Genomic DNA, 25045 nt, shown 5'->3' on the forward strand with positions numbered 1-25045 from the left:
CCAGAGTCTCCTCTTCAGGTATCTATCGTATCTGTATAATAATTACATCTACTCTATTGCAATTTCAGACAAGGAGTTTGGTGCACTCCCACTCTCTGCAGTCCTTCCTCTATTTAAAAGATGTTATTAATTTTCCTGAAAGCACACCTTGAATTATGGTACCTGCAAGCCTGAACTTTCCCTTTTGTGATTGAAGTTCAATTTTACATCTTTTCTTCAGCTACACCCTATATAATGAATGCATTCAGAGTTCAGAAGTCAATATAAAAATCCCAAGAAGGTTTGAGTTCACATGCTTGTGGGCAGAAATTTGCTACACAGACAGAAGAAGAATTAACAACTTTTACAAAGTTGTAAACTTCCACAAGAGAATCACAGAATTTTAGGTGTTGGAAGGGACCTCAAGGGATCATTGAGTCTAATTCCCCCTGCCAAAACAGGTTCCTTAGGACAGGTAGCACAGGTAAGTATCCAGAAAGGTCTCGAATATCTCCAGAGATGGAGACACTATAACCCACCCTGGGCAGCCTGTCCCAGGGCTCTGTCACCCTCACTGTGAAAAAGTTCTTCCGCATGTTGGTGCGGAACTACCTATGTTCCAGCTTGAGGCCATTGCCCCTTGTCCTGTCTCCACAGACCATTGAAAAGAGGCTTGTAGCAATGTAATGAAAAGGGTGGGTTTGTGGCCCACCCAGATTTATTGCCACATGACTTGACTCCCACAAAATCAGGCCTGGGGGTTGAGTGAAGATATGTGAAGGCATAACTGGAATGCAGTAGGAGAAGAGCAGAAGTCTGAGAACAAGATAAGAAACTTCAACAATGTTAACAACTGCCTTAAAAAGGAACAACGTGACTGTGTAGTTTTAACCAATTATTAGCAATAGTGAGACGCATGTATAGTGGGTGAACAGAGCATCTCACCAATAGCAATGTAATGTAACTCGTACTGATATGGAAACCTTTATCAGCTGTGTGTGTGTTTCAATAAACGAGCTCAGCACTTGATCACATTGATCTGAGTTGAGTCCGCAAAACTTTGGCTCCAGCAGAGTCTGGCCATTTCCCCATGTCCTACACTTATAATATTTATATGTCTTAATCAGTTCTCCTCTTAGCCTTCTTTTCTCACGCCTGAACCGCCCCAGTTCTTTCAGCCTTTCTTCATAGGAGAGATGCTCCAGGCCCTGAATCATCTTTGTAGCCCTCCACTGGACTCTTTCCAGGAGATCCCTGTTTTGTTTTATACCAGGAACTGGACACAATACTCCAGGTGGGGCATGACCAGGGCAGAGTAGAGGGGGAAGATCACCTCTTTTGACCTGCTGGCTATGATCCTTTTGATGCACCCGAGGATCCCATTGTCGCTCTTAGCCACCAGGGCACACTGCTGGCTCATGGCCAACCTGTCATCCACCAGAACCCCCAGGTCCTTCACTGCAGAGCTCCTTCTCCAGCAGGTCATCCCCCAGCCTGTACTGATACAAGTGGTTATTCCTTCCCAGGTGCAAGACTCTACGCTTGTTTTTATTAAACCTCATTTGTTTTCTTACTGCCCAGCTCTCCAGCCTGTTCAGGTCTCGCTGAATGGCAGCACACTATCTAGAAAGGTTTTCTAAGAGAAACAAGACTAAAGTTACTGAGGAATCTTTTGAACATCATTTAAAAGACTATTTTTTTCTTTTCCATACTAATTTAGTGAAACATGCAGAAGACGAGGAAGAATGTCGCATAATTTCAAGATCTGCTTGAAAGGTCAGTTTACAAATGAAATTCTGATACAAAGCTTCTTATTTCACAAACTATAACAAAGGTATGACTATAAGCTATACATTTTGAGTCCCCTTCTTACAGTCAATTTAAAACCCACAAATTCCTCCATGTTACTAAATAGAATTACTGCAACTTAAAGCTACAAATAGTTACCTCAAATTGAACTGACTGTAGCTTTTTGTTTCTTCTAAGATAGAAAATAAATTGATAGCTTAAAAAGGTACTAGTGATAAATCTGTGACACCAATGTATTTGGTGATATCAACACCATGATACCAATAGCTTTGGCATACCAAAACTTTTGAAAGGAAACTTTTACACATGGACCGATGCACTACTTTAAAAGGGCTATTTTTGACCTATTTAGAATATGCTTTAAAAGATTAAAACATGAACAAATGAAATCTATTAGGAAAATGACCTCAAAACGGGTAAAGGACATGACAAAACAAGCAGAGCCCTATCTCAAGAGGACTCCATTATAAACTATTGCTGACAGAGCTTTTGGCAGCAGGAGACAACATATTCTTAGAAACCTACATCCTGCCATAGGAAGCCACAGAATAAACCATTGCTTTTGTAAACATTTAATATAAAGCCTTCACACTACATCAGTTTAAGCCTACTATTCAGCATGTACAAAAAGCTTGTTAGGGTTTTTTTTTTGCCAGAGGTTTTAAGTAAACTCCATTTACAGGGCAGTACCAGGCAAGAGTCATCCTCACCTACTGAAAATATCCCTGTCTTACTCACAGCACTGGCTATGAAGACTATAGATTTCAACATCAGGTAGTTCAACCAACTCCATGAGGCACCCAAAACACACAAATGTTCTGGTTGGTGAAGGAAGCACAGTTTTACTTACAGCTTGGAACTTAAAAAAAAAAAAAAAAAAAAAAAATCACATGCAAGGCAACTATACAGATACAAAACCACATAAATACCCAGTTTGCAACACTTGCCCAGCTGAGAAATTGCAAATTCTGCATAGAATCATAGGGGTTGTAAGGGACCTCGAGAGATCATTGGGTCCAACCCCCCTGCCAAAGCAGCTCCCTAGGACATATCACTCAGATAGGCATCCAGACGGGTCTTGAATATCTCCAGAGAAGGAGACTCCACCACCTCCATGGGCAGCCTGTCCCAGGGCTCTGTCACCCTCACTGGGAAAAAGTTCTTCCGCATGTTGGTGCGGAACTTCCTGTGCTCCAACTTGCAGCCATTGCCCCTTGTCCTGTCTCCACAGACCACTGAAAAGGGGCTGGCCATTTCCCCCTGCATCCCATACTTAAGATATTTATAAACATTAAGGTCCCCCCTTAGTCTTCTTTTCTCTGGGCTGAACAGTCCCAGCTCACTCAGCCTTTCCTCATAGGGGAGATGCTCCAGGCATCTGTAGTTTGTATGAGTTTGGTTTAGTAAATATAGTTGCTTAAATTTTTTATGATCTGCAATGTGTGAAGAACACAATATGTAGATTTTCAAAATTATTTTTAGAATTAAATTTCTACAACACTTGCAGTTAAATAATATATTAGACATTTTTTTAATTATGCCAAGAACATTGAAAATCAACCACTGCAAGCTGTTTGAAGTATAAAGCATATCAAAAGTGAGTCTGAACTAGCACATACATGAGAATTAAATTCCTCTGATTTTTTTCTTGAATATATATGCATATACATCCAGCCTTAAACAGGGAAACAGAAAAAAAAATCAGATTTGCTTTGCATCTGGATTTGCTAATCTGCGCATTTCTTCCTGTTCCTTGAAAACCTGTAACATACAAAGATTTAATAAAGCCATTCAATCATTAAACAACTTTGGATATCGGAAGAGTTCAAATCTGTTCTGTTCTGATCCTCCAAGTACAGGAAATATCTATGTATAGATACTCCTACAATCTATTTGTATCACCTCCACACCTGTTTATTTTTTATTGCTGAAAAGCACACACTTTCATGCCAGAAAAATGGAGTATCTGTGATTTATGCCAATCACTGACATTGAATTCAATGGAGATGCTGGATACTATCTCTGTATTTTATTACTCTCAATGTGCACTTGTGTTAGCCATTAACATACCAGTGTTAGCCATTGCCTTCTCACAGAACAAAAAAACCCTAACAATCAAAAGCATTAGAGGGCATGAAAAATGTTTTTAAAGGCTGAAGAATGCTACATTTATCTTTGTGTCCTACAACTAATAAACCCCATAAGAATTTGAACCAGCCCTAAAAAAAAAGTGATGGATTTATATCTTTAAGGGGAAAAAAAAGAAAAAAGAATAGCTTCTGAAATGCAACAAACCCACTGTATAACTGCTCAAATCTGTTTTTTACTGTAGCATAATCAGGTTTCATACAAATAATGGGGGATGAAATAGTGTGCACAGTAAGATCTTTAGAGTAAGAAACATTACGCATGACTTCTGACTGTGCTTAAGATGGTTGAGCACTAAGCTATCTTGGAAAAATCAGTAAGGTTGAAGGGCAAGGAAGCACACTCACTTAAACAATACAAGCCAAGTTCTGGATAACAGTAATAATGATTTAATTTTACCATAGGAGCTTTGAATAGTATCCCATAGAGAAATATGCTCAAAGAACATGTTATAATTCTGTACATTTCTTATAATCTTTTCTGTTAAATAATCAAAACCCAAAGCAGTAATACTTCAACATGTTAAATGGAAAAGAAAGACATTGGCAAATGGTTTTGCAAGAGAAAGAGATCTACCCAGAAAGATCTGTGGTATGAATTTGTCATAGATAAAAACCCTGTGAGGGACATCAGAGAACCCACAAATATTTAAGGAATGAACCGCAATCTGTGTACAGAAGTTAACAAATGTCTCATTACAAATGGGATATGGTTTTCCCAGTAACAGAAGCACACAACTTGCATTATATTTAACTTGAGATCCTGTTATAATTAAAAATACTACAAAGAAAAATGTCTGCTTTATATACTACTGGAAAATCCTTTTCAACTAGCAAAGCATTTGTTGAAACCAAATCTAATAGGAATTAGATTTACTCACAAAAATTTAAGAAGGAAACTGTGTAGAATAATAAGGTTTTAAAAGTTCTCCTGAATTATTTTAGAATAAATTACTTATCACAGTCAAGACTTTTGGATGTTAATTTTCAATATGAAGAGACAGAAAAGTAACCTGGATATGTGGATTCAATCATACATTTTAATACTCAGCAAAGGAAACTCAGCAAAGAAATTTTAAGGAGTCTGAACAAAATAACTGAACTTAAGTAACTTGCATGGGGGGACCAGTCCAGCTCTTAAAATGCCATTAATTCTTAATGACCAACTAATTATTTTCTCCTATGTTAAACACAACCCAAACACCTCTCCTTGTTTCTCCCCCTCCCCATACTTTACAATAACAGGCAAAATATAAAGCTACTCGTTTAGAGACAAAGAAAGATTAAAGGGAGCTAACTTGAAAGAAAGATATAAATGTAAAAACTTCAATAGTGTTGCTTTATAACATAAAACATGCAACACAACTCACATAAAAAATAACCCTAGCTTTCAGCTTTTCTTTTATTTTCCAGTTTTACAGCTTATCTGCAAAATAATTCATTGCATTCAAGTTGCTGAGTATGTAAACTGTGAAAGGTACCCTGGGATTTTTAAATGGTATTTAACATCTTTTTTCTTTGTTTCTGGGCCTTTTTTTTGTTTACCTTTTAAAACTGTTACAGTAGGTTTCATAATGTTAATGCTGAAACTGAGAATTTTATTAAAATTCTTAGTTTAGGGTGTCAGATTCTGTGCTGTGTTTCAAAAGCTCAAAGCCCAGTGGCAGATTAAGCTGACTCAAGCCCAGGCTGCTGCAACGTTACCTTCTTGCTAGGGCTAATCCTTATGTGTCTGTACAATAAACAGGCCCAGGGCAATGACCCAACTCAAAAAAACCTGCCTGATGCTCCCAAAATTTTTTGAACTCCTTCAGCTTCCTCAACCAGCTCACTATAGACAAGTATGACCAACACCACCATGGAATTGCAAGGAGAAGTAAGTCTTACAACAGCTCAGCTTTAGATTTGCAACCTAGTTGGGCACAAAGCTCATTGCCCAAAACAGCCCATGGCTGAAGTAATGGTAATAATCAACATTACATCCACCCCATGCCGGGCTGCCTTAAGGGAGCCATGCTTTCCTCCTTTAGCTCTGTTACTGGGCTGGGCTAGTCTGGCCATCACTTGCTTCAGTTGGAGAATGAGAGACTTCTATACTCAAACAGCTCTTCAAACATCTGACATCTTTTTTCTCTGCCATAGTAAATAAGGAATCAATTTGGGGAGGAATTAACAGTTCGAAAAATATTTTCAAATGGGAGGAAGGACCTTCACTGTAAGGTGTGTTTCAGTGCTGCTTGAGGCAAGAGACACATGAGAGTTCCCAGGGGTACATTTTAAATGTGCAAAAGGTTATGAAACAAAAAGACTCTTCCTTGAGAGAAGGTAACAAGAATGGCAATAACCTTAAGGTTTCGTTAAATGAAAACCTCCACAACCTATGCACAAGTATTTATCATCTAAAGATTAGGAAATATCAAGGCAAACAGTTCAAAATACTGAGTATTCCAATATATAAAATGGTAATAGAATATGATGAAAAGATTAAAAGTATTAAAACTAACCAAAATTCAAACAGTTTCTCTGCTTGATTTTGACTGACTTCACAATAATAGGCTTCATCACAACAGAACAGCAGGTTTTTTTGAATAAAGGAACTGGGAAAAAAACTATATGGAAAAGCACATCAAACCAGTAAAAAGGAAATCCTAATCTGTCCTCCGCTCAGTCACTATAAACAGATTAGAGATTTCAAAACTGATATTGTATGAACTTCACGTTAAGATCCATATGTACCACACAGCAAATTCTAATTAACTGTGTTAAAACAGTATTTGAGACAGGAAGAAATATCAGAAGACCAAGGAAACTCTGAGTTCAGGCTGAGTATCTTTAATTTCACCTTGACTTTGCAGAACACACGGCAGTAAGATCACCCACAGCTGAGAAACCTTTTAATAGAACAAAGTGTAGTGCGCTGGCACGACAGAGTAAGCAATGCCCTTGTGAAAGTTTTACTTTATAGCTATTATTTACTTCTGACCTTGAGCTATTAAGTGATGACATCTTGATTAAATAGTCAAACAGAGTATATGCTACAGTAAAGCCGTCTGACCTCAGAATTTAATGATCTGAACCCACAGGACACTTTAAAGGGAGTTTGAAAACCTATTGCTAATCTAGTTCTAAATCAGACATGGGTGTTAGTGAGAATTAGCTATACCTGAATAATGAAACAATCATAACCCACTTTGAAATCAAAATCCTTACCAGAAAAACTAAATGTCCTATGCTCTGAGATCTTCACCTTACTGCAACTCCTCCCCACTGAGCAAACGGACTAGAGTGAAGCAAACAGCCAAACCAAGGCTTGAACATGGAGCATGAGGTTGCTGTCATATTTGCCCACCGAATTGCGTGTGCAATGTAGTCACCAGGCATTGATCTAGAACTGGCATGTGAGGCCAGGGGAGACCATTGCATTGACCTGCACTTCTACAGAGTGGATAACTCCATAAGGTGCCCAAGTTCCGAGTGGTTCTTCTCACTATGCCTCACCACTGGAGTCCCCCACCTGAGAGGGTTCTCATCACTTTCCAGGTCAAACTTGAAGGAACTGGAGATATCTCAGAAGATGCTTTTTGAAATATCTGCCTACCTCTGGAGCAGGACCATTAGAGACACATGAACACATCTCTGCAAAACTAATTGCATTCCTTCTGCCTTCTCCTCCTCACAAAGGGCCAGGGCAAAGAAAACATCAGCCAAGGCAGAAACAGTGCACCCAACTGAAAGGAGGGAAGAAGTTTGCAGAGAGAATGCCTGTGGAGTGCTCAAAACAAAACTGAAGGTAATAAATCACTAAGAGGGATATAATTTTTACTATACATATTTTTAATACACACTATTTGGAAATTACTGGGAGACTTAAAGGGCAAATTAAACCATTTTACAAATTTCACCTCTGTGCTGTTTGAATGAATTGTTTATTTCTTTGAATTCATTCTTTATTCACATTTATGTGATTTTTTTCTAACATATTTAACAAGCTCTCCAAAAGAGCTGCCATGACTAGCAACAAATGGAAGCTTAAATGCCCTCTAACAGGAATATTTCTATTAAAGCACATTTCAATTTTCTTTCTACGAGGAACTGCACAAAAAAAGTAAAAATTATTCTAAGAATCAGATTTAAAAATTCAGTGTTACTAAGTGAATGAGAAAATATAAAGTGGGTGTGTGTATTGAGCACGCAGTGATAAAAAAGAATAATAAAGTTGCATAAATGCTTTTCATATAAGGAAATTAATTTTATTTTTACTATCACATTATAAGGAAATATATTTTAAATATATGTATTTAGGCAAAATGGTAATGTATTAGTGCAGATTCCAGTAAAACTCACAATTACAGAAATTTCAAGTAAAAATAAGACTGATAGTTAAAGCTGAACATTTTAAAAGTTGAATTCCAAATATAAATTTAGCTTTGAATAGCTTTTGGTACTAGACAATTAACAAGCTACATTTCTGAAACTAAATGGGCAGTTCCAGCTGTTATTTTACAATTAGTTTCCACTGAGGGTTTTAAATTAATAACTGCTGCAATAGCCTCAAACATGCCAATGTTAATTAGGAATGGTGTTTCCATGTAATGCTATCCATGTATATGAATATTTTACTGGGTGAAAGGTCTAAGTAGACCTTTTTTTTGCCTCTCTACTAAAGATAGAAGACCAAAAAAATGTAAAGTAGGAGAAGAGGTTACTTCCAAGCCCTACTCCAGAGAGAGGAATAGGATTATTATGGAAGATAAAGATGACTTTTCTAAGGTCCTTATGCAAAAAAACCCATGGGTTGAAGTACAATTGCAAAGGACAGTATTTAGAACTTGCTATTTAATATGAAAATTTTGATTTAAACCCCAATTCAACAGTTAATAAAGCTAAAGATTATTAAATTTAAAAAAAACATCGCATATCCAAATTACACGTGGAAAGAATGTTTAAAGAAAAAGACACAGCTTGAGAAATAAAAACATCCTGGTCTGAAATCTTAAAAAATGGGAAAATAACTCACAGGAACAAGTTTAGAATATTCACTGTTTTAATTTTTGCCTTAGCACAGGAAGAAAAGAACTGTAAATGGTGGTAGTGTATGTAATCTTGTTTCAAAACTTCTATGAATAAAAGAAATATCTCTCCAAATATTATAATTTTTTTCCTTAACAGTTATTTCCTACAGAATATTACCTTTGCAGTTTTAAACCTTTTGAAATTAAAGAAAAACTGCAATAGAGGTTTTATGATGGACTGTAACTTTTAGTTTTTCTAATTCCCTATGGTACATATGCACATTTTAATAAGCTGCTCACATTTCCATCAGAAACAATGTATGCATTTTTTTTCACCAATTATCTTTTTTGCCTTCATTCAAAGAAAAATAAAGAAATTCAGGTAAGTGTCAGCTAATTCCTTGTTTGCCTACCAAATAGGCTTGTATTAAAAAAAAAAAAAAGTAGAATTGAAAATAAATTTTATTAGTATCATTATAAAATAATCAAGGAAATTATTTATATTAGGTATGTATTTTGGGAAACTTAAATATCTGAACACTACATTTCTATGCAAAAAAGTTTAGGGTTTTTTTAAAACTGTTAATTGCTTTGAAAAGGAAAACATAATTAATTACATTTTTGATTTCTCAGTTCTAGAAAATCCAAGGCTTTTGTAAGCACAATTTGAAGAAATAGATTTGTTAATTTAAATACATTCCACAGCAATTTAATACTGAACACAAAATGTTTCTGAAGAGGAGATGCCTATAGATGTGGGTGCTGTTAAAAAGTTTTGAAAAGCATTTGATTTTCCAAACCACATTTGAAAGAAAAAACAGATTTCCACACAGACTGCTGGCACTGTATGTGTTTCTTTCATAAACTCCTTCTACCATTCCTTCCTTCCTCTCACTCCAGCACTATCAGCACAGAAAACACAAAATTATTCATTACTCCAGTTTCTTAAACAGAGGGGTTGTGTTAACCAATTATGGACTTTAGATGATTATTACAAGTATATTCTAGATAAAGGTCTTTGAACTAAAGATAAATAGCAGATATTTTATATGAAAAACAACATTTTTTTTAAAATTGAGAGTTTAAAAAGTGGAGAACAGCGAAGTACAAAAATTGAAAACATTATAGGTTAGATACATTTATAATAAAAAAAGACTTGTGCTGATGAAAAGTTTTAAGAAAAATACAAAATAATTTACAACTACATTTCCATGATGAAATTCTTTATACGTAATTTGGAGGGGGGGTTGGGGGAGTGGGGTGGTTAAAGAATTTCCATTTACATTCACAAATTGAAAACAGTCTAAAGACAGCTTTATGCTTTGATCTATGAAAGATCTACACATGAAAATGACCATGCAACATTCAGACCTGGACTATTAAGCTTTGATGTATGACATGAATGAAATCCTTGGATCTCAAAAATGATGAATCCAGAGCGTGGACAACAATTAGATTCTTTATTGGCCAAGTTGAGGAAAGCTTGTGATTCTGTTCACCTAAGCTTCCAGGACTTGATGGTTTAATAATGTTTATTCTGGACTTTATAAGCAAGGCCTTTCCACAATAGACTCCAAACAGCCTGTATTTTCTGTGCTCTTTATTAGCCATTTCATTTTTATCTTAATATTCTACCCCAAAATTATTTTACTCTATCTGTTCATGGATACTCCCTAATGGTCTATTAATTAACATTTTATGTCCGAGTTTGCTAAAAACCAACTGGGTTGGGGATGATTAGCAATTATATATATCATGGAGCAATTTGCATAGTGTTCAGTATAACAGGGCCTTTATCCCAATACAGAAGTAGAACTAAATGTCATCTCAATTTCAAGTCTGTGCTGCCTCATAGTCAAGCAGAGCAACAGGTCTACATCATCTCAATATTTCTGTCAGAGAAACAGAAATGCTGCATCTTGTGAAGAGGTTTTCTCAGCCATTTTCCTATTGACACTCTCCAGTTGTGGTGGTAGCTCAGCACAACCAGCGCTATTCATTGCTACAAAGCCCAACATACACACTTTTCTTAATTCAGTCCTTTTTATCTTGTGTTTCCACTGACTAAAAGTGTTCAAGGATTCCAACTATACTCAGCTTTATTACGTTTGTATATACACAAAAATACTGTCATAATCTGAAAAGGGGACAAAATTATTGCACAGAGTTATCTCACAGAATGTGAGTTAACTGGACAGAAAACTGATTATGATGACTACAGACATATTTGATTAGTTCTACTTTGCTGAAGCACTCTAATTTATTCACGCTGATATTCTACATTAAGCACTTTTATTAAGAGAGATAAGGAGATGACAAATGAAACATATGAAGCTGCAAAAAGAAGGAAATGTGGCTTTCTAAGCTAGCCCAGAAGATGCTATTCTGTTTGCTGCAGCCTTCTCCACACATGAAAAAGACCTTCTGGCAAGGTGCTCTCAGAACTGTGTTATAATCACCACAGTTCTGTTCTTTTGACAAGTGATTATCAAACAGATCTAAATAATCTGCTAGGTTTGTTGCCTGAAGAAAGCCTTGAGCAACTTGTTCTAAATTGTTTTCACTAGGAGGCTGGACCAAATGAACTAGAGAAGTCCCTTCCAACTGAAACTATTCCATAATTGTATGCTTTCCTTGGGATTTTGTAACAGAATTGGCCATGTTACTGCTGTTAGCATTCTCCACATAAAAATGTGTATTGAAGTTTTTAGAAAAGTGCTCACTGCTAATAATAAATCTTAACTATGTCCTCTGAAGAGAACAAAGCACAGCTACAAACACTGCAACTGCTAAAAGTGTCTGTGTGGCTGGCAAACATTTAAATTCTTAATTTCAATTGCACTGATTGGAGTAGAAACATACCCTTGATGTTAGGCACCAAAGAATCCATAGATGAGTTTTATGAAGACCTTGAGGAAAAAAAAAACCCATCAGCTGGAATTTGTATCTTACTAGACACCAGGGATCCAAACAAAAGTGAGCCCAGGCCTGAGAAATGCAACATTTTCCTCCAAAGAGATGTTTGCTTTTTCATGCAGTTACAGTGTTTATAAAATTTCCCTCCAATGCAATTTTTCTGATATTAAATAGCTGTCTGACTTTCACTCCCTATCTCAGCACTCTGCTTCCACAAAGCTCTATATAGACTTTTCATTGTTTTGTTAAATGTGTTTGACCACTTATTTGGTCACTTCAAAAGTTCCAGGGAACACAGCATGATCGAACAAGCCAAGAAAAGACATCATTTTGCTTTTCTGCAACCTGCCAAGTCATCTCCAAGGAGCAGCTCACCCAATTCCAAGATTAATACAAACAGGTAATTAAAACCCACAAAACTGTGGTTCTCCCCCTCACTGCTTACAAGAAACTTCATCTTCTCTGACCAAAACCTCCAGAGTTTTATGTAATAGCTCTCCTCTCTCTTTAGCCAGGCTAAGCAGCTGCCTTGCTTGCTCACATCCTTACCCAATATCTCCTTTATTCAGGTCCCTGGCCCCATCCCAAGGAGTTCTGGTATCTGCTCCATAGAATTGGCAGTTTCTTGATGGGAATGTATAATTAATGAGAAATTAATGAGATATCATTAAAACAAAGAAAAAACCCAATTCCTAGGATTTAGTAGGAAAATAAAGACATTTGAAAAGGATAACTTGTCTCATACTGTGACCAGCTAAAAATGTCACTGCTTTTTCAGGAGCCCTATATGTACTAATACAATACATGCATCTTTGTTTACTATAGCATAAACTTTCTACTGGAGGAAGTAGTTATTTTTAGACTGATTTTTATATGGTATAAGAAAACTGAATTTCCTATGTCAATACATTTTTTTCCAACTTCCATCAATCACCTGAAAATACATTTGTGCCCAAACTTTTTGTGCACATTATTTTTCCAACATTCCATTTTAAATGTAGTTTGCTCTCCAAGTTAAGCTATTTTTCCTAAGATATAGGTGGAGTTACTTCAGCGTACAGGCCAGAAGTGGCCCCATTTATATGGTATGACCAACAGTTACACTAGATTTACCTTTCATACACTGGCATTCTGTTAATGACAGATGAACACATTCAGTTTTTATTGTATGAATTCATGGGACAAATTCAAAAGATATTTGGAAAATCTATTCTGCCTTTAGCCATGAAAAAATTTCTCAGCCTTTCCTAAAAGAACAGTTTCTAAATGAGAAGCAAAAATTCTTCTTTCCCATGAAACACTACAAAAGTGACATTAATTGCATGTGGTTGTAGTTCAGACCTAAACAGAAGACTGTTTAAGCCAAAGTGACACCGCAAATTAAGTTTGTATCCCCAATCCCGAAACACTGTAAAGACAGTGGTTCACACAATGATTTATTTTCTTTTATTCTATTAAAAGCAGCAGCAGCAAATTAGAGGAGAAGAGAGGTTGGAAAAAGTCAGAAGATGACATGTTGGGATTATTAGAATGCTGTAGCAGCTAATTCTTTAGTAATCAACAGGCTGCTGTAATTATTTTTTTAGAGTCTCTTAAGGTGGATACTCTATTACTTGTGTCACTTTCGATACTAAGAAATCTTTCAAAATAGCCAAGTTACACGTTGTGTGGGTATGCTCATTTTACCATTTTATTTTTAAGCATTATGTATTCCAGTGACACATTTTTGCTATCTTGTACCATCTACCACAGGCAGGTTAAAAAGGGCAAATACTGTTCCAGTTAAGAAACCTTGTATTCGGAGAAACAATCCTAACATAAGGCCTACGTTGATTGTTTTTTTTTCCTTTGAATATAGACTGTGTGCCCTGCCCTATCAATACAAAAACCTTTGTATTATTATATTTTCTAAAGAAAAAATGGCAAATGGAGCAATTAACTCCACTCACAACCCCACTGGTCTAACAGCAGTGACTGCCATATAAGAAAATGAACAGCTATCTTCAACCATGACTCTGTAACTACAGTATGTTCTGAAACAAAGTATGCAATTAGCAAACACATCTACTTTGACTACAAACTGGAATCTTCATATTTTTAATTTAAAAATGTTGCTCAAGTGTTGAAGCTTGCTTAAACAAATCAAAATAGTAACCCTGTTCCCAAAACCAAAAGACCACCCACTCCCAACTTCAATATTGTCTCATAAAACTCTGCAAAGTAACTTGACCCTCTGCCCTGACATATTTTAAAAACACTAAAGCTAGTATAATTGGATGATTAAAGGAACAAAGATAAGACCAAGTCATTTGACAGCTGCTGAGAAGAATGGTCACCAAAGTCTTTAGAGGAAATTACAGAAAATGGCAGACATTTCTCAGAAAACGGCACGTGAAACATGATGTTGTGAGACTGGTCCCAAAGAAGCCAGTAATGGCCAGAGGAGAGATGTCTGTGGCCCAGTACTTAATTCTACCTTACCCAGTTGGTGCCTCAATTTCTAAAGATGGATCAGAGCATATTCTAACTGTATAAACCCAGGAAAATCAAATATCCACTGCACAAATCTAGTCTGGAACAGTTATGTATGTAAGACCCTGAGATCCATAATGCAAAAGGGCATTAGAACCTTTAAGCAATTGAGTGACTTTTGGTTTGAAAAGTACAGAATTTCTGCTTTTCAGGTAAAGCCACAGATGCAAAGATATCAGACTCAAAAATATAAATTTTCATCACTTCACTGATTTTAGATGAAAATTGCATCCATCCTGTTGCTTACTTGCCGATTTGCAACGTGCATGCAAGGAGCACTGCACAGTTCCCCTAGATAACAGAAACAGCCTTATGGAAGCTGAAACTTCCAGATTCTACTTCATGATAGTGGACATTTTTTCTATAAATTTTTAGTTACTGTGAAAAGAGTGGAGCCTACATTTGAATTTTTATCTCTCAAAGCAGGTACCAGATGGGAGTCTCCTCTGCCAGAGAGGGCAGAGCAGGAAGAACCTGTACAGTTGTTGGGAAAAGTCTTTTATCTGTGGGCACAATTGAGAGTTAGGTCGGGCCTTGCTACCCAAAGCCATTGCTGGTTTCAGGCTGTTAAGATTTCTTCCGTGAAAGCTCCATAATACAATGGATACGATGCTCACTTAAAACAAAACAAATTCCAAACTACTAGAACTAAACATACAAGCAAAATAACTAATTTCAATACTCCACATGCAAATACAAAGAAACAGACTCTCTTCCAACTTCTTAGTTATTAGAAGAAAAACGGAGATATTTCATGGTCTCCTAAAAATCCCAGACTTGACAAAAGTAAAACTTGCTGTCATTTTCTAGGCAGTAAATGTTTTACTGCTGAGAAAAGATTTTGATGTTTGTAATTTCTATTGAAGAGCACTATGAAGTAGTTAAAAATATTGCCACATCTGAAAAACAGACCAACGGGAAGTATAAGACACTTGTTCATCTGTATTTCTGTGACTTTTCTCACTTGATATTATTTGCAACCGTACTTTCATGTCTGGCAACAGTGCCAACTCTACTAAGGATCATATATTACTTTTATCATGTTGATTACATATGTTCACCAGTTTTGCTGCCTATATATGATTAGTGTGGTTTGCACATACTTGGTGACAGAATCCAGAGCATGACATTTTCACAGAAAATGTGTTTACTGGGAAAGAGCTCCTTAGAAGTTTGCATTCTTTTCAGCTTTGATCTACATGACATGAAGAATCCTACAGTTTGAATGTATGTTTACCATTTATATTATTAAGATCTATCTCCTTCACACTATATGGCTACTGAGCACTTTGGTAGTCACAAAAAATTTCCTTTACTCTTAGGTAAACTTAGTAGTAGCTGAATAAAAGAAAGCCTCTTAAAATGTTCTCATCTGGGAGCTTAAGCTTTGTAATGACTTGACATTTAAATTCTGTTATTCATCAGCACTTCACAGAAGAACTTGATTTGTCTAAATGGATTTGAAAGCCCACAAGTGAAGAAAATCAGAAAAACCTGGTTTTGAATATCAAAAGATTGTATGTGAAAAGTATTTTTACAGGCTGCACGTACCCGTTTTATTGATCAATTAACTTCTCCCAAAATGATTTTTTCTGAGACCAAATATGAAAACCCAACCCCCTCCCCCAACACTTACTGATAAATGTCTTTTCTGAGCACAGCTCTACTAAGAGGGTTGTCAGCCTGTGGAGCCATTGAGACAGATCCAATCTTGAGAACCAAAGTGTCTTCTTTAATTGCTGGATTAGCTGTAGTTAGGAGAAGAGGAAAAGTTTGATTAAAAAGTCAAATGCACATAGCACAAACACTGAAAAACTAATTTTTTTAAACATCTAAATGGGAATCTCTGCTAAGGATTCAGTTCTGCTCAGGAGCAACAACACCACACCGCCCCCCCCAAACCATAAAATCAACAGCACTGTTGTGATACAGAAAAAACAAAACTATTGTAATTTAATTCCCCACATAGTTTTATCACACATTTAAATCCTGGTCTGCAACTTCCCATTTTCTCTGATGCTTTTGTATTTCCATTTTTTCGGGGTCCCAAATGATGCTGATTCTGCAGACGACTTTGTGATCTGCCTGTTTCTCCAACAATTATATGCTGAAATATCAGCATGTAAAGCTCTCCAAATCACGCACCCTTTTTAATATGGACCTGAGTCCCTCAGATGTAAAACACTGCAAGATATTATGATATAACAACCATCCTAGCAGCATTTGGTATGGGTTGCAACACACATGAAAAGTTCAAACACAAGGACTGAAACAAGAGAATCTGAAATCTGACACAAATACAAAGAACAAGATGTAGTACTGGACAGTAAATTCCACATCAATAACTAAATTACTCCAAGAAGAAAAACCTCTGCTTTCCACTTGATCTCCATCATATTCAAATTTCAGCCACATGTATAAATTCTTAGTTTTAAAAGCAGTGGTCATATTAGATAGAAATCCGAAGTTCTGCCCCCCCCCCCCAATAGCACCACATTTCTCGTAGTAAACAAGCTCTGTTAAGTTTCAATACAGGAAAAGACTGAGTCTACTGCAACTCCTTCTCAGCAGATACAGACATAAACAAAGCATTTGAATAAGCTTCTGCTCAGAAGACTTTAACTAGGAGGCTCCTGAGAACTGGTAATGTAAGCTCAAAGAGTTAACTCTGAAGTGAAATGATTCATTTTAACACCAGTGCAATAAGGACAGAATGAGATCACATTTGCTGCCACATTCAAGGAAATTCTGCAAGACTCTCATGTACAGTTCTCAAAACAAAATGCTAGTAGCAGGATAGAGGTTAAGTATTTTTGCTGAAGACTGAGATGCTTGGTGTGGACATCTATGAGCTTAAAAAATAGCTCCTCCAGACCTGTTAACGTCTTGGTGAATAAGACACCATGCTCTGCAGTTTTATATATGTATATTCTGAAGCAGCCATAAACCACACAAGTCACAGAAATTCCTGTATGATATTTTGAAACAACTGTTGTAATACTGCAGTAAACATGCAGCTGAGTGGTAACACAAGTTATGACACACAACTAAGTCAGAACACAAGGGATTTACTTAGAAGAACCTCATCTACTTGAAATGCAAACTCAAATCACTTAGTCCCTAAAGCAAAGGAAAACCACATACTGGCAGTTTTGTTGACAGGACTAAGGTAGAAAACTTAAGCTGACAACAAAATTCTGTTTGCGACTAAGAGAAATATTTTAATCTTTTAGATCAAAAAATTAGTAGGGCATTGGACTAAGAGTTACTGCCACTGGGCACTTAACTGTGTTAAGTGGATTTTGTTTTTAATTTTTCTAATACCCATTTAAAGATATTAAATATCCTTCATATTGTAATTACAACTTTATTAGGTGGGAAATGCCTTATTCTGAGAAGTGGTTCTTAACAAAATATAACTTAGGCTAAGAATTTTAATTTTTCCCCTACAGAAAAGCAAAATAAACAGAGGACTACTCATCACGGTCTCTATTATGTAAGAGTTTTAGGATATTTTCAAGCCTGAGCAAGGTTCTTTTGTGTACAGCTTCCTGTAGGTCAAGGATTTAAATCAATCTTGGAAAGAATTACAGCGTTAATATTTTCAGATGGTTTCTAAAGAGTGGTAATCTGAGGATGATTTAGGATGATGAATTCACATCTCCGTTCATTACCCATTGATTAGCTTTTTGACATATGTGAAGAATGCAGTAAACATCATCACAGTCATTGTAAAGACTTTAAAACCCGAGGGACAAAAAAAAGTCTACACTTCAAAATAGAAGTACAACCTAGCAAAAATTATCCCCAAATGTAATGATGGTGTTCACAATGTCACGTGGTTTCACCCACTCATCTCAGTATTTTTGCTGAGCTAAACACATGATGCTATTTAATACTTCCTTGCACTTGATTAACATTTATGGTGCTTTCCAGCACTCTCTTCTGTTTTATCAATTCTTATTTTTATAATAAAAAGCAAATTTTATGAAGATAGGCTAAGAAAGTTAGGCTTGTTGAGCTTGGAGAAGAGAAGGCTCTGGGGACACCTTAGAGCAGCCTTCCAGTACCTGAAAGTTGCCTATAAGAAAGCTGGGGCAGAACTGTTCACGGGGGTATGCATCAATAGGACAAGGGGTAATGGCTTTATACTCAAAAAGGGGAGATTTATGTCGGATATTAGGAAAAATTTCTTCAATATGATGATGGTAGATCACTGGAACAGGTTGCCCAGAGACGTAGTGGAGGCCTCATCCCTGGAGATATTCAAGGTCAGGCTTCATGGGGCTCTGAGCTGATTTAGTGAAGATGTTTTACTTCAGGGGGGCTGGAATAGATGACCTCTACAGATTCCTTCCAACCTTACATATTCTATGATTCTGCCATACACAGAAGTGCAGCTACTGCCCACTGTGACCCTTAAGCTGTTTGCAGCCACTGTTTCCAAGGATGGTCTCTCCAGCCCTGAAGTTACAGTCTGGTTAAATTTTTTCCTTGATATGTATACTTTAGCTTTAGACAACTTAGTATATTTTCTGCAACCAGCGATGTAAGCACAGTGATCCAGATGCATGGCCTGGAGAGTCCTGAAGATGTTTTCCCTAGATTTTTTGAAACATACATTGATACTAGTAGTAATGGCTTTGTATTTACTTTCAGATTTTTAAATACCAATTTCACTTATTATTCCAAACTGACTATTTTTTTAGACTTTTAATTAGCCATTTTTAATTCATTTAACATCTCCACTGGTATCATATGGGGATGTATTTAAACTAGAATACTGCAAGACACTATATCAAGCTCTTTACAAAAGTCCAAGCCTATCAAATCTTTGCAAACATCTTATCAACTTCGAACTGCAACCATAATGAAGAATGGAAAGCAGAAGTCCTTAACAAGACTAATTTTCCATAAAAGCATATTAATTCCAGTGTAACAAAAATGCAACCCTTTATTAAGTGAATGCCGCAGTATTTTTTCCTTTACATTGTCTGAGGGCGAGCAATAAAACTACCTCTCTTAATTGTATTTGGGCATCACACTTCTCATTTTACTAGATACACCTTCAGCTGTCTAAAACCTGCTCTTCCAAGGTGTGTTAAAAATTAGTCTCAGAAGACTGAGATCCCTGAGCACAAGTTGCTCTGTCTGATTTGAAACTGTTTAATAGTGAGCAAGGAGGATGTTACGGACCATATGTTATGACAGACTTCAAAGTTGGGAGTCAGGCTCATGTGACAAGAATATATCTCTTCTACAAATGCAGGACATACGTTTATTGAGTATGCTGCCTTTTCTTTTTCACCATCAACAAATTTATCACATCCTTTCTAGGAATCCCTGATACTTTGGTCCTAGACATATTAAAAAAAAATCCTATTGTCCTCAAGCCAGCCAGATGTTAATTTTCTCTGTCTTTACCACTTCTTAGCATTTTCCTTGTAATTTACAACTTTTATTTATAGTGTTCTGCTACGCACTATTTCTTTTTTCTATTTGTTCTATATTGCCATATTTTGCTGTCTTGTTTTCATCATTAAGTGAGTGAGGGTTGCTGGCCAGGGCTTGAAAAACCACCTGATATATTAACAAATCAAGTTTTGAGGGAAAGCAGCATTGCTCATTTCCTAGCACAGAACGCTGCCCTCAAATCCACCACAAAAAGAAACGTCAATCTGCTGCTGCTGCAATACCCAAGAAACTAAAATGTTCTGAAATTGTGTGGGCGTATTGATGCATGTGTGTATGTAAAATTCTCAGGAGAAAAATCATGATTTTTATTATTTCACAGTGTTTGTGTACGACAGTTCGTGGTGGAAGTTTGGTTTTGGACTGCAGGAATAAAGAACAGATTTGCCTTTTTTTAAAAAAACCTCTATACCTAAAGTCACAATTGGAGTAGGATAGTTTTGGTAGCTATCTCTAGGTCCAAGGTATGAACAGCAAATGACTAGAAGAGAAACTGAGGTAATTATTTTTCTATTTTTAACGCGGCGTTCGTAACTTTAAACACAGAAATCTTAATGGATTCAAAGTCTCACAATCAATAGATGATGAGTGAGGTCTTACAGTGCCACATCTCCACAATATATAACACTTTTCTGTCCTAGCACACCAGTAATGTGGGTCATAGTCATGTCTTACTCCTTATTGTTGTTTCTATTTTCTATTGTTGTTAAAGAAAATAAGCAGTAGATAAGTAGATTATTTCACATTCAGAAACAGATGAGAGTTAGTGAAAATCTGGGGACAAAGAGGAAAGGAAGGGAGAATAATACTGATTTTCATAGTGATGCTGTTTCAGAATTTTCCAGTGGAAGAGTTTAGCTGGCTGTCTTTTAAAGATGAGTAAAGCTAATCTTTAAAAGCACAGACAGTTTTTCTTCCATACTTAACTGTTGCAATTCTGTTCTTTGCATGCATTTTTACGAAAGGGAGAGCATCAAGACAAAGATTTTATCATTTCTTTTTAATGAAGTATACACCTAAAGAGCTACAAAAACACACTTTAAAAAAAATATTTCCTTGACAGCATGCCCTAGAATTCCCTTCCAAACAGAATTACAATTCTTTCTTGCCAACACAGCCAGTCTAATTTTATCTTCCTGTGTTTTCAGCATTCCCAGTTGGAAAATTTCAGAGAATGTTGGCCAAAAAATGATCTATGTAAATTCTCACTGTCTACACATCTTGCAATTAGGTTATGAGAAAAATTTGAAGAGTATACTCTTAGGATTATATTGTGTGCTAACATATATAATGGTAAAAACCCTTCCATACCTGTAGGACTTACGTAAATCTATTTTGATACCAGTCAAACAATTTTTCCTTTTATTTTTAATCTCTAAATAATTGTTGCTAATGGAAGTGATTGAATTCCCACTGTCTGCTACAAAGTATAATTTTAACATCAGTGTGTCGTCATTTTATATATAAGATTGTAATAGGGATGTAAATATATTTTTTGTATGAAGGGAAAACAATTTCTTACAGAACAAAGTTTTACCCATAGATCAAATGGCTACGTACTGTTATTTGAAAGGACAGCTGACACTATCCACACCTCTGTAAATACACGAAAGCCTCTTACAATAGAGGAATCTGAACAGCTTCAACTAAGCCTTACTAAAAAAATTATAAACTACATCACCTCCTGGACAACAATTACAAGGCATGTTTTAATAATGTTCTCCAAAGTGAACTAGAATATCTACCTGCTTCACTACTGTATGGTTTCCTAGGTGGCAATTTCCAGAAGAGCTAAGGTTCCTTGTGTACACTCCATCACATTAATGGGCACCCATGGAAGACTGATTTGGTATCAGCATAATGAGAGCTGACACAAGAATCATCACTGCAGAACTGGGTTGACTTCTCTTTCCACAACTCCTGACCATTTTCACTTTGCAATTTAAAATCCAAACTCTATAGGTACTGGGAAGGCAAAGATCAAATAAATCCCTAAAAAACTTTTCAGCAAATCTGAGGACAAATACCATGAATGTTAGAAGTTTCTTAACTCTGACCCTTAAAACTGAAGGCCCTAACACTGGTCAGCAATTTAACTTAAGAGTATTTGTCTACAAAATACAACAGCAAAGTATCTCCACCATAGAACGCTGTACCTTCTGCAGTATGACGATCTTCCTCATTTTGGGGAAAAAAGACTCTTATTACACCAGTGTTGATATAAATCAGAGGCAAGTTGCGGGAAGTTAGAGCGTGAGTCCTCATAGGCTGGCCTGGTGACTTCCTTTTCTCCTTTTGACTCCTCGGCAACCTGGCTTGAAAAATGCTGGCAATTGCATTAAGCAGAGGAAAACACAGGACCACATCAAAGGCCTGAGCAGAGAGAAGAATCTCATGAAGAAAGTGAGGAGAACCATCTGTGTGACCTTCTGATAGCTTATGGAATGTTCTTCGTTCATTTCTTGATATCAGTTTGTGCCGGACATTCTTTGTTACAGCTTTGGTGTAAGTGAGAGAAAGAAATCCATGTTGTTGGTGTGAGCCATCTAGAAGTTTTGCAGTTGTCTGTTTCAGAGGAGAAAACAACAAACAAAAAACCTGCTGCAAAAATCTAGACATATAACATCCAGCAACTACCATATTGCCCTCATTAGAATGTTTAGGGTTCTGTATTTTCTAGCAGCTTTCCACTCTCCCTAAAGAGTGGGAAAAATTATTTCTTTTTTTGAATGGACAATGTGTCCACAGTGTGCCCACACTTCACCGTATTCTGGCAACTAAAACTACAAATGGCTAAACATATTTTTTCTTTTCTGATTATTTATACTGTATGAAATTCAAATCCAATCAGCCAAAAAAAACCCCACATATCCAAGAGTCTAAATTTATCAAACTTTTTCTAATAATCTTCAAACAGTTCAATATTTTGATTTCTCCACATTTTAGACATTTTTTAAGTAGATCTGACTCCTTTGCAGTGTTCCTTCTGTGTTGCTCAGCTGTGGTGCTGAGACCGTGTCACTTCATCTAAACATGGGTGTGTAAGTTACCCATAGTTACAATACTCAAAGAATTGAGCTGGTTTTGCCTCATCACTTCTGAGTATTTAATGAAAATAGCTGTACCACTTCTAAAGTACATCACATCTAAAGCATTGCACTGTACTTCAGAAATAGCAGATTCCTTCACTTGGAAGAGTGAAGAGATAAAGAGCTCCTAGATAAAGTTCACAGAATATGTATAATAAAGTTTTCATGTTATCTTTAAGGTGTTTCAGTCACAACTGTTAGTGAGTGACAAAATGTAAAAATAATAACTAGGGGAACCATTATTTTAACCATGTAATAAACATTTTGATAAAATTCTATGTGACTGTTTCTGTACTAACTTTAATTGCATGAGCACAAATAAAAGCACCTACATTTTACAACTTGTTGCTTCTTTCCATATCTTAAATTTGGATTAAAAGCAATTTAATGCAATTTAAATCTTATTGATAGAAGAACATGTCTGTCTTAAATAAACAGGATGCATAGCTTAAATGCTGAAAAACTGGAAGCTTTTATGTATAAGGGAATTAAAATGAATCAGTAAGTCAATTGCCTGTAAGAACTGAAACCAACAGTGTAAGTATTACCAATCAATGTTCATGATGAAAATAAATCAGACCACACAGAATTTCCACTAACATAAAAAGATTCTACACAGCCATCCATTTGTGAAGAGCCCAATGTCATTAAAATAGGAAGTCTTTACAGGAAAAACGGGCCCAAAAAAAAAGGGTGGGGGGTGTGTGGTTCAATATCTCACACTGAGATATTCTAAATCAGCTTTTACATATTTGGCCTCCAAACATTACTGCATGTGCTCACTTTGAATATAAATTAACCCCATTGACTTTACCATGCTGTTATGCAGCAGGCTGTGAACCATCAGCCCCCATTCCCAGATCTACTAAAAAATGACTGACAACTATTATTAAAGGGTGAGAGAGAAATAAGACAACTACATATATTTAGTACCAAAAAAAAAATTAGATGACAAGAAACTAAAGTCATATGAGATTTTTTTTTTTTTTTGGCACCAACTGGTATTTATTAGTGGAAGTTCTGTAGTAAAAATTTAACAAAAGATTCTTACAGAGGGAAAGAAGCCAGAAAAATTACTGAAAGGGTCCTGCTTGCTGATGGGTCGAACCAACAAGGTACGTCTGTTCAGCTTGTCAGTACAGGAGAGGAACACACCTCCATATTGCCCCAGAGACCAAGAATCTTCCCCAAGGCTTGAGGTAATGAAAATGAACAAGGCATGGAAGAAGGGAAGACAAAAAGAAAAAAAAAATCATTGCTATAAGCAAAAAAAAATAATTCAATTAAACTTGCATGATTCTATGTAATTGCAAGATGAAGCCTAAGCTGGACCTTTTCCTAAAATGCTGAAATTCAATCAAAATGAAGAATTTCAAAAAGAAATATTGTAAAATTTTATGTGAAAGGACAACCTATAGCAAGAAGTCAAGACAGATGAGAATGAAAGTACAGTAAAATCCTGCACAGAGAAAAGGAACTTACACCTGGATTTTCATCAGATAGCTTCATTAGAATGATTACAAGAACCAAGAAACCCTGAACAAAAAGCTGCACTCATACACATTACAGGAAAATAGGATTATTTAGAAAAAATGAGAAATTATGTATTATAATGTGCTCTGTACTACATAGTTCTTGTAATCATTCTTTTTATCATATATAAGAATAAAGAAAATATGCTGCTTAAGAGTAATTTTTTAGCTGAACACCTTATTTTACTGAAGAAATCTCACCAAAAGCTTTTCTCTGCATTGTAGAAATATTCCTTCAAAATGTCCTGACTGCCAGTCTCCCCCTGGCCTGGAAGACAGAACGTTCACCTTATCCAATCTCTGCTTTTGGGTTTAGTCCAGAGACATTTAGAAAGAGAAAGGTGCTCCAAAGAGCTTATGAAACAAGAACAGTAACAGGTTTGTAAACTGGAATAACTTTTCTTTTTTAAAGCCTTAAATGTAACTTTAGCAAACAAGAACATCCTTAAATTGAAACCATTTCTAATGGAGCAGTAGGCTCCTGGGAGTGAAATATCTTCTCACAAGCTTTCCAGAGCATCTGTGGACAAAGAAGCTTGTTAAGAGGCCCTAGCAAC

General features: G+C 36.2%; 1 protein-coding gene across 1 annotated transcript in view; it reads right to left on the reverse strand.

Annotated features, from left to right (window-relative positions):
- The window catches only part of VPS13B (vacuolar protein sorting 13 homolog B), a gene marked incomplete at both ends in the record, with an annotated part of 442808 nt that overhangs the window by 168604 nt on the left and 249159 nt on the right, over nucleotides 1-25045 (reverse strand). Inside the window, 3 exons of the mRNA XM_084260382.1 lie at nucleotides 16032-16143; nucleotides 22024-22432; nucleotides 24008-24149. Coding sequence (XP_084116508.1) covers nucleotides 16032-16143; nucleotides 22024-22432; nucleotides 24008-24149 — 663 coding nt within the window. The remainder of the gene's footprint in view (nucleotides 1-16031; nucleotides 16144-22023; nucleotides 22433-24007; nucleotides 24150-25045) is intronic.

This window comes from Gallinula chloropus (genome assembly GCF_964237585.1).
Source record: "Gallinula chloropus genome assembly, chromosome: 2".
Taxonomy (NCBI): domain Eukaryota; kingdom Metazoa; phylum Chordata; class Aves; order Gruiformes; family Rallidae; genus Gallinula; species Gallinula chloropus.